General features: G+C 43.8%; 2 protein-coding genes across 2 annotated transcripts in view; one reads left to right on the forward strand and one right to left on the reverse strand.

Moving 5' to 3' along the window:
• Positions 1-11,199, reverse strand: part of LOC124775900 (adenylosuccinate lyase) — a 492,241-nt gene that overhangs the window by 291,123 nt on the left and 189,919 nt on the right. The window lies entirely within an intron of this gene.
• LOC124775901 overlaps positions 1-11,199 on the forward strand; it is a 71,144-nt gene that overhangs the window by 56,944 nt on the left and 3,001 nt on the right. Inside the window, exon 4 of the mRNA XM_047250736.1 lies at positions 4,844-4,999. Within this exon, the coding sequence (XP_047106692.1) occupies positions 4,844-4,999 (156 nt within the window). The remainder of the gene's footprint in view (positions 1-4,843; positions 5,000-11,199) is intronic.

Below are 11,199 nucleotides of genomic sequence, written 5' to 3' on the forward strand. Positions count from 1 at the left end.
AAGCGGCCGCTCACCTCGAGTACTGTGTGCTCACAGCACGCTCCGGGAGCAGTTCTTGTCCCGCCAACACTTAAAAACTCAGCGAAACGTAAACTTCGTGGCTACTGAGACTATGCAGACTACCTGCAGTTATGTTCGGCAAATGTGTCAAAATTAGACGCCGAAGTGACATACGCGCAAGCTCACACGCTCAGTACCGCTTTAGAAGCTAACCAGAAATGTTATTCAGGTCTACGGCATAAACTAACTCTTTGTGGATCGGCAAGTATGGCCTGATTTCGGGTTTGGAATATTTAAATAATCCTTTTCACAGTGTTTTCGTTGTAGACTTCACCTTCCTTCAGAATTCCTTATCGTGACAAACATCTGAAGTGGCTTCTTGTCAACTGGACTTGCTCTTCGTAAGAGACAGAAAAGCAGTAGTGTGTCGGTATTCATCCCGAATGTCTATCAGTAACATCTTTAGCGCAAGTTAAACGGAGGTTTCTTACATGGAGTGTCCCCCAAAATAATTTTAAACCTTCGTCGATTCCGTTATAAACATCTAACCTTTCTTAATTTAATAACCGAATGAAAAACTGTACACTGGTCTATCTTAAGAGCTCCAGAGGTCATCGCCAACAGAACATTTTACACTTACGTATAATCACGAGATATATTTATATCACATCGTTTACCAACGGCGAGGAAGTTCTCATTCGAAGCTTTTTACATCGTAGCGAAACCGTTTCTACCACAGACTGTACAGTACGTGCGAGTGTAGGTCTTAAAAACTCTCTCTACAGTGTAACAAGCATCTTCTCGGCTAGATTGCGTAAAAAACGCAGCCTCTGCGGGAATTGTATTTCAAAATGTCAAAATGATGGCAGTTAAATTCTTTACCCCAGAAAGGATGAAAGGAACATTAGAGGGTTCAGCGCCCCACCCGTAACTGCGCCATACTGCTAGATCGCTCTTCCCATAGAGACCAGTGGTCTTACATAAAGGATCTACAGTGAGTTCAAAATTCCAGTGATTATAAACAACAGAAGTTGCACATGAAAACGTGTAATAACGCACTCTTTCGCATGCTTTTCAACAAGCCAGAGAATGTTATATTTGTTGTCCGCAACTGAATCTATACTGCGGTAGTCCAACATTTCCTCACAAATGAATTCGCCCAACACAGTCTTCCGCAAATACATCAGTCCCATATAGTAAGTTAAAGCTGACACGACAAGACAGTTATTTTCGATGTCTACAGCCTTGGTCTCGTTTCACTTGTATCTCAACAGTGAACTGGTCTTTCACGTGTTTTTAAGTACACTAAACGACAGCAGAATACCGTATCGAATCTCTCTTGCAAATTTTCAGTAACGCATTCTCAAAACTTAGTGCGGTGAAGCAAGTCCTGACTTTAACAGACGTTAAGTATCTGAAGAATTGTGACTACTTCGAAATAAAATTCTTTGCAGCTACACTAGAGTGTCAGACAGGAACTTAGAGCCACAAAGTGACCGCACAGCTTACGGAAAAACTGAGTAAAACTGGAAGTGTACGGCATTCAGGGAGTCGCGCTGGTGCGATTGTGTCGGAGGCAGGGTCTAATCAGCGCGTGGCAGAGGCCTTGCCTCTATTTAGCGACGGCTCATTACCGGCGCACAAACAAGGGCGGCTGGCCACGGACAACGCCTGGCAACGGTGGCACAACCGCAACATCCCCTCCCCAACTCCCCTGTTAGGGGCCGTTGCCTACAGTACAGAAGAAATGACTTAAACTATCCCCAAGAGTATTAATCAGTATGCATGACGCAGTATGGGCTCTTAATACATTGCAAAACGCCGCGCATAGAAACCGGGTTTTCAGGTCTTCATACCTCGGGTCCTACGGGTGACAAAAAGCCAGCGTCAAAGTGTTCTGGATAGCCCGTTGGCTAGGGACCATTTGTATGTCCAACAGAAGTATCCTCTTACTGTCACTATCCTACAGTACAGGGTCAAATTATGAATATTACACACTTCCTCTTGATTAGGCGAATGGGGGCAAATCGCTTGGCTCTTTTTGCAGAGTATGAGACAATGCCAAACAGGAAGAGTGAGATAGTGGCAGTGAGAAGAGAGAGCAGTAGTAGGAAGGAATAAATGGATGAATGAAAGAGTAGCAGTAGGAGAGAGCAAGAGGGAGACAGAGACAGTGAGAGGAGACTGTAGTAGTGGGACAGAACGAAGTGGACGTTGGCTGTGCCACGAGAGACACACAGAGATAATGACAGTGAGTTGGGCTAAATGAGTGAGAAAGAGCAACTGGAAGTGGGTGGGCATGAGCGACTTACAGCGATGGAGTAGTTGGTGTGAGTTACGGTTACGGGAGCTTGTGGGAATTTGAGGTTAGTCCCATGCTCAAAAAAGCGCGAATATATTCGTAATCCAGTACTTTTGGGAAACTTTTAAAGGTGCTGAGGAAGGTAGAATGAGGCAGTTGGTAACCCACCTTCCAGTCAGTCTTTTAAACAGGAACGTATTCGCATGTTTTGTGCTCCGATAGGAGCATTTTTCCGCTGGTACTTACCTGGGTGTAATTCCCCACCGTCAACTTCAAAACTCCTTCCACTCAAAGCGCAAGAGCCCCTCTTCGTTATGTTTCTACTTGAATTTCCTGAAAAAGAGTCAAATATTTACCCACGTGCACTTGATTTTTCACCCTCGGGAGGAGAAACGTGACGCATGGGGCTAATTTTCCGAGAGAACTACGTTCAGAATATTTGGTTTAGAAGGAACTCGCATGCGATGTACGTTTACAAACAGCTGAAGTGTTCGTGAAACACTGCCGCTTTCGCTCTGATAGAAGTGGCGAAATCACGTCACGTGACCTGTTTTAGAACATCGAAAACGGTCGGGAGCCCGCTAATACACAACGCTCAAATAGTAAGTAGTGTCTATGTAATCTTCCTCAAGGCATTCTGACACACAACTTCCCGAATACGAGAACCGAATTTTAGAAAACATATCGTGTTTAGGTGCCATGCCTCAATCGATTTTGTTAGCCCGATCAAATATCGGTGCATGTGCCAACACAGGGGAAAATGACCATCATGATAAAATAAGAAAAATTAGACCTCGCACGGAATGATTGACGTGTTCATATTCCCAACGTGCTACTCGTGAGTGTAACGGTAGTCTAAAAGTGTTCCTCTGAACCTTCTGCCAAACACTTAACGAGTGAATTATATAGTAATCATACACATGTACAACTACATTTGTCGCCACACACAAATGAGCTATCCTGTCTCTACTTAAATTGGTCGTGAGTAATGTTCTACACCGTTTTATGGCAGGGAATCCAGTTCTTCGTGTGCATCTTCTATTTAGCTGCATGTTTCCCCGCGGTCGCCTTAGAACTCTTCTTATAATCTGTCTTGTCAATAACAAATATTCCAAGAAGCACGGACATTGTATGATCCTTTATTTTTCCAGCTGTACTTAGCCTGGGATAAAGAAAGATATAGTCATTGCCACTATCTGTGCTTAGTTTCAGGATATTAGCCACATCCCCAAGACTGGTCGCCTAAACCTGTCATTCAAAAAAATTCTATTCACTTAGAGCAGTTGCTGAAGTTTCCACCAGTGTCAGAAGGGGCTTAATTTCTATCTATGATTTCCCACAATTCTCCGCGATCGTAATTAAGTTCAGATTTCCTGTAGTGCGCGTATGGCGCCTCTGCACAGACAGAGAGAGAGAGAGAGAGAGAGAGAGAGAGAGAGAGAGAGAGAGAAGAGGGGGGCAGGGAGGGAGGAAGCGGTGGAAGTGTGGAGTGGTTGAGGTTTGCTTACTTATTGTGGCAAAGAGATGGCAAACATTTCCCATGTCGCCAAGCTTTACAAAGTGTTTCTGCAACAACAATGAATTCTCCGCCATTCTTGTACGACCACACTGCAGTCTGTTGGAAAGCATTTATCGCTGTCCAGTATAATTCACGTCAAGGAGCTCCGAGAACGAATGCATGTCACTGGCTCTCCGAAGTTAGTACTGCAGGATGAGCAGAATAGTTCAAAACAGGGCCACCATCCAATGTGAGACGTAGAATAGCACTCGCTGACATGTACAATAAATTCGGTCAGAGAAATACAGAGGTGTTGGACGATCTGTTTACAACATCGCTTTATTAAATTCCGCACTTCTACGAAGATTCCTCGTGTGATGTCATTAGTACCTGTCGTCATCTGTTGGATACGGATGGACCATTTAGTTTCTGAAACGCTAATCCAGCTACAAGTTTATGACAGGCGTTAACTGTTGTAACCAAAAGATCCCCTCAACATTAAGTGCGTTCCTGCGCCGTTTTTCCCAATGTTAAAATTTCACACTAACAATATTAGACTGGTTTTTCAGACCATGCACCGCAAACTCGCGGAAACATTAAAATGGAAATACGTTTACTGAAGATTAACACAGCCACTGAGATAACTTCGCACGTCTGAGACGAAGGAGCGTGAGCTGCAATTACTGGAAGATCCTGGAACTAGCGCACGGCGATTAGAAGCAGAGAAAGGGGGCGAGTCATCCTTTTGTCTGGGCGGTACGTCATGGGCGATATCTGTAGTTTAGGGAGTGAGTGATTTCTTAAGCCTAATGGCAGAGGGGTACAATGCCATGGGCTGGCGTCACGTTACACCCCTCCTTTGAGCAACGGACCTCACAGAGTTTACGTACTCGGGCCCATATTTATTGGCTTTGTTTGACCTGTTACTTAACACCCTGTACAAATAAGAACAAAGTTGGAGGTGAAGCTTAAAGACATGTCCGAGCCTGGTGCTGGACTCCAATGACAGGTTTGTATTCGATATCTCTCGTATTTGTGCGCAGGTGCTGAGCATGGTGTGCCAGGCGCTGGCGGTGCACACGCTGCCGGGGAACATGTCGACGGGCGTGCTGCAGCACATCACGTACGGCGGCTACATCATCATCGTCACCGTCACCCTCATCGGACTCTCCACCAACGAGCGCATACCGCGCAAAATCGTGAGTGCCCGCGCACGCACCACCATGCTACCAGCACGTTACCTCATAGACTAACTCGTATTTCATTTAAAGTCTTAAGAACAATGTGAAGAGTTCTCGTTGATCCCATTAATTATTCTAAACAAAATAAATTTTAGACCGTATAACGTTTTTTTAATAAAACCGGCATATCCCTTTACAACACTCGGCATATGTTATGTCGTTTAAAAGAATCTTGCAAATGAACTCGGTATATCAGATGCTCTGCCGCAGTTGCTTTTTCGAGAAATGCCGTTCTCAAAATACTATAGAACATGTTACGTCACAGATGTTGCCAAACGGCGAGGGAAAGGTTTTTCTTCGACGAGAGAAAGGTGTTTCTTCAGTTTTCGCCTGAGGAAGTAACTAAAGGCAGTGAGTTAGAGTGTTAAGCAGACAATGGACACCAAAAAAATTGAAGAAAAATGCGTGTAATGTAGTAGTGTTCTAACCAGCCTTGTTAGTTGTCGTCTAGCTTGTTGTAATCTCGAGTTTTCAATATCTATCGGCATTTTACTTTTGGAATAAAAAATTCTTACACTGTAACTACATACCGCGCTGCATAGTTTATGCGGGTAGACTAGTGTTTAACGTCCCGTCGAAAACGACGTCACTAGGGACGGAGCACACGCTCGGATTAGGGAAAGATGGAGTAAGTGCTCTTTCAGAGGAACCACCCCGACATTTGGCTTAAACGGTTTACGGAAATCACGGAAAACCTAAATCAGGATGGCCGGACGCGGGTTTGAACCGTCGTCCTCCCGAATGCGAGTACAATGGGGTAAGCCACTGCGCCACCTCGCTCGGTATAGTTTATATGGCGAGTTGACCGTTTCCATATACACTGATAATTTCTCTGGTACACAATTTCCTAAGACAGTGACACGGAAAAACGATCTAGTCTTAATCGCCTATAATAACAGAGAATTGTACTGGTTTCTAAATAACAGTCAAAGAAAAATGTTATCTAAAACAGGTGTATTGAAGACCATACACTCTTACACGGACTGTGCGAAAAGATTAGGAAAAACTATGGGATCCCCTGGAATATTTGTTGTATGGCTGTCTTGACTTTCACAATAGCTTTATCCCCTAGTATCTACGTACAAAACTCATGAATGGTGGTCAACACGACTTTATATCATTTTTATTCCAATCCATTGAGGCATGCTAGGAGGGAGGTAACTGGAACGTAGATTGTTTTCCTTATAGATCTTAACATTTGTAGCGCATGTACTCCAAATTTGCCAGTTGTTGAGGCCACAAGGATGTGTTATTTCATTCTAGTGACCAAAACCGATGTTAGATATTTAGAAACGTGAGAAGGCGGCGTAATAATCTTCGAAGATGCAATCATTTAGTCCGCAGCTCGTGGTCGTGCGGTAGCGTTCTCGCTTCCCACGCCCGGGTTCCCGGGTTCGATTCCCGGCGGGGTCAGGGATTTTCTCTGCCTCGTGATGACTGGGTGTCGTGTGCTGTCCTTAGGTTAGTTAGGTTTAAGTAGTTCTAAGTTCTAGGGGATTGATGACCATAGCTCTTAAGTCCCATAGGGCTCAGAGCCATTTTTTGCAATCATTTATTCGAAACCATGTCTATGCCGTAGGAAGAAGACAGACATCTTGGAAAGTATCACGGATCTTACCATTTACCTTTCTTGACATTAACATACTGGAAAGCTGTTTCTTTTTTCGGTTCTGAAGCGAAAATATGAAAGATTTATATTTCCATTCGCCAGGGTATTTCATTTTAGCCACGCCGTTTATTGTTCCACATCTGATGTTTGTACGGGCTGTGTTGTCACTGTTACTCGAAGTTACTTTTGTCTTTTCAAAGGATATTTACAAGCTTCCATGTTTTATCACTTCCATTAACACATTAAATTCCTATGAAGCAATGAAAAATGCCCCGTCATCAAGAATATATCATCCCTTAGGCATTCTATTTACATTTCGTTCTTCTACGACCCTATCTTCAACAGACCTACCAGGGCCATCTTTAATACCATACGCCACTCCTGGATATCATTCACCACGCAACTGCAGACGAGTGTTGAGAATCTATTCCTAGCAATATTTCTGTCCTGATCTCAAAAAAGGCTCAGAAAATCCTTCTTGCAACTTCCCTCTGTACTTGGCAGTGATTAAAATTACCTTTATTACTGCTATTTCCATCGACTCTCATTTATGTACGAAATAAGGGTAATGCAACAGGAAGCAACAACCGTTTGCGTCCGATCAATTCAAGAAATATTTTATTGATATTAAATATATTGGTTACAAAATTGAAGCTTACTTTATTTCTCCTCGTAAGCACCTCCGTTACTTTAACATTTCTCACGTACGTCCAAGAGCTTTATAATTCTTGTGTCATAGTCAGCTGTCGGCTATTCATTAATCCAGATGTTTCACTGCATTCTTCACCTCGGTATCACTTTCAAAATGTCTCTCACCCAGGCAGATTATGATCTTCGTAAGAAGGAGAAAATCATCGAAGAACGTTTCAGGCCCTATGGTTGGCGATGAACAATTTTCTATTCCAATTCATCGAACTATGCTCTCTGGGTGCAGTGATGTGAGATGGGCACTGTCGAGGAGAAGCACAATACTGCGGGAATGCATGCCACGCCTATGATTGTTGTGGTTTTCTAAGGGATTCACTGTATCTATCTGCGCTGAGAGTAATGGCCTTTGGCATGAAAACCACCCCGAGAAAATCCTTACTATCATCATCATCATCATCATCATCATTTAAGACTGATTATGCCTTTCAGCGTTCAGTCTGGAGCATAGCCCCTCTTATACAGTTCCTCCATGATCCCCTATTCAGTGCTAACATTGGTGCCTCTTCTGATGTTAAACCTATTACTTCAAAATCATTCTTAACCGAATCCAGGTACCTTCTCCTCGGTCTGCCCCGACTCCTCCTACCCTCTACTGCTGAATCCATGAGTCTCTTGGGTAACCTTGCTTCTCCCATGCGTGTAACATGTCCCCACCATCTAAGCCTGTTCGCCCTGACTGCTACATCTATAGAGTTCATTCCCAGTTTTTCTTTGATTTCCTCATTGTGGACACCCTCCTGCCATTGTTCCCATCTACTAGTACCTGCAATCATCCTAGCTACTTTCATATCCGTAACCTCAACCTTGTTGATAAGGTAACCTGAATCCACCCAGCTTTCGCTCCCATACAACAAAGTTGGTCGAAAGATTGAACGGTGCACAGATAACTTAGTCTATATTACTATAAAATATATTACTATAAAAAAAAATAAAAGCAAAAAGGACGTCGCCACGAGTATTCATGTTATCCGCGATTCTTTGCATTTCAGTGGTTTTCTGGGTGGTGAGAGTGATTAGCGCTTAGTCCGGGACTGAGATGAGACATCTACGTCTCAATACCAGCAACAATTTGATCAAGGAAAGTGTTATCATCAGTTGAGTTCCCGCTCGGGTCGGAGATCGTGTTCACTCGGAGATATTACGTTCAACCTCATCGACGCGCATGTCGCTGAAGGGCGTCGAATGGTGTGACTTGCACCAGGCGGTCGAAACCCCGGCCAATAATGTCACAGGACTACTTCATTTTTTCATCTGCGTCATAGCGCGAACGAAATATCAGTGCTGCCGCCGATCTTTCTTTCAAGTGTTGATCACTCAGTTACTGGGGTCCGATCGACTACCAGTTTTGATATTCGCTAGCCACAATATTCGGAAACAGTTTCACCAAGAAAAGAACTAGAAATATTTTGGTAAGAAAAGTTTGTATCTCGTCTATGTTTGTATGAATGCAGAGTCTCGCGGCGATAACATTGAATAAAATGTTATCGGGTTACAAACCGTGTCAATTGGTTAAAACTACACGAGCTTTCGGCCAAGCACTTCTTGGCCAATGTTAAGTGTCATGCTTGGCCGAAAGCTCGTGTAGTTTTAACCAATTGACACGGTTTGTAACCCAAGAACATTTTATTCGTCTGTGTTTATGCGTCTGTCTTGCACTATTCCGTTCTCCACTCGATTTTTCAGTTATCTGTGACGAATGCATCCCCTGTTGAAACTTTCCCACAATTCTTTCGTTCATAACTGGTGGTTGGCTTCCAGGAATTCAAAATTGGAATACCAAATCAACTCATTGCTTCTGGGACTTCGTTACACACATTTAACCGTAAATAATCACAGTATTTACTATAAAGAAATGGCTCTGAGCACTATGGGACTTAACATCTGAGGTCATCAGTCCCCTAGAACTTAGAACTACTTAAACCTAACTACCCTAAGGACAGCACACCCATCCATGCCCGAGGCAGGATTCGAACCTGCGACCGTAGCAGTCTCGCGGTTCCGGACTGAAGCGCCTAGAACCGCACGGCCACCGCGGCCGGCATTTACTATAACGACTTGTTTCGATTGGCACTCTTGAGACCTTATAACGAGAAAACCATTTGACCTTCGACAGAAGCTTGATATCAATCTGCATAGCGCAAATGGGCAATAGATTGTTGCTTCCAGGGCCATTCCCGTAGTAACTGCAATAGTTATTAACAAAGTCAGTAAAGCTGCACTCAGCCTCAGCGTTCAACAGCATAGTGCTTTACCAATCATACTGGTATTGTAAGTCGTACAGCCTTACCTTCCTCCGACCTGTGAAGAGGCTTGCGCTACCTGATCAATATTATTCGGACATCCCTAGGTAATGCGGAATTGATCAGTAGATGTCAACGATGGATGCAACCGCTTAAAAGGAGGCGGGAAGGAATGTGTTGTCAGTACACAGGCAGTAAGAGCATAATGGGTCGGTCAGAAGACCTAATCGACTTTCGAACGCGGACCGGTCACGACAGTAACAAATCCACCATGTACCTTTAACCCTTCCAGAGCTGCCCAAGTCAACAGTGGGTGAAGTGAGTGAGAAGCGGAAAGGCGAAGGAACAGCAACAGTTAAATAAGACTAGGCATACTACACGTGCTAACGGGCAGGAAGCGTCGAGCATTGCAGAGGTCTGCTGTAAAAAATCGCATAAAACAAGATGAAGGAATCAGTCATGCGTTCCAAAGTGTTGCCAACAGTCCAGCTAGAAGGATGATTGCGTAGGAAGTTAAAAAACAACCATGGTCGAGCAGCTCCTCGTACGCCAAACATTTTTGTAGTTAATGCTAAACGAAGCGTGAGGTGGTGTAAAGAGAGACGTCTCTTGGTAGTGAGTGCCTGGAAACGAGTACTTTGGGGTGATGAATCACGCTATATCCTGTGGCAATCCGACAGAAGAGTCTGTGGAAACGAATGCCTAGCGAACGTGCCTGCTATCATGAGTGATGCCAACAGTGAAGTGCAAAGGAGGTAGTGTTACGGCTTGGCGGTGTTTTTCTTGGTTAGGGACTGATTCCATTATTGTGCCAAATGCTGTAGGATACGAAAACATTTTACTGCATTGTGTACTGAATACAGTAGCGAAAGAATTGGGAGACAACGATTGTTTGTATCAGCATAGTAATATGCTCTGTCATACATCATCATGTATGTGGCAATAGTTTATGGTTAATAATAACATTCCTGAAACGGTGAAGTCACTGATGACAGTGTCACTAAAGCAGATATATTAACACGGTTTTCCGAAACTCCTTCACCAAAGAAGACGAAGTAAATATTCCTGAATTCCAAAAATTCAAATGGTTCAAATGGCTCTGAGTACTATGGGACGTAACTACTGTGGTCATCAGTCCCCTAGAACTTAGAACTTCTTAAACCTAACTAACCTAAGGACATCACACCCATCCATGCCCGAGGCAGGATTCGAACCTGCGACCGTAGCAGTCGCGCGGTTCCGGACTGTGCGCCTAGAACCGCTAGACCACCGCGGCCGGCTCCTGAATTCCAATCAAGAACAACTGCCAAGATGAGAAACATAGAAGTAGATATACTCGCAATAACGAAGCAGCTTAAATCACTTAATAAAAACAAGGCCTCCGGTCCAGATTGTGTACCAGTCAGGTTCCTCTCAGAGTATGCTGATAAAATAGCTCCATATTTAGCAATTACATACAACCACTCGCTCACAGAAAGATCCGTACCTAAAGACTGGAAAATTGCTCAAGTGACACCAATACCCAAAAAGGGAAGTAGGAGTAATCCGCTGAATTACAGGCATATATCACTAACGTCGATTTGCAATAGGGTTTTGGAACA

This window comes from Schistocerca piceifrons, chromosome 2 (assembly GCF_021461385.2).
Source record: "Schistocerca piceifrons isolate TAMUIC-IGC-003096 chromosome 2, iqSchPice1.1, whole genome shotgun sequence".
NCBI classification, from domain to species: domain Eukaryota; kingdom Metazoa; phylum Arthropoda; class Insecta; order Orthoptera; family Acrididae; genus Schistocerca; species Schistocerca piceifrons.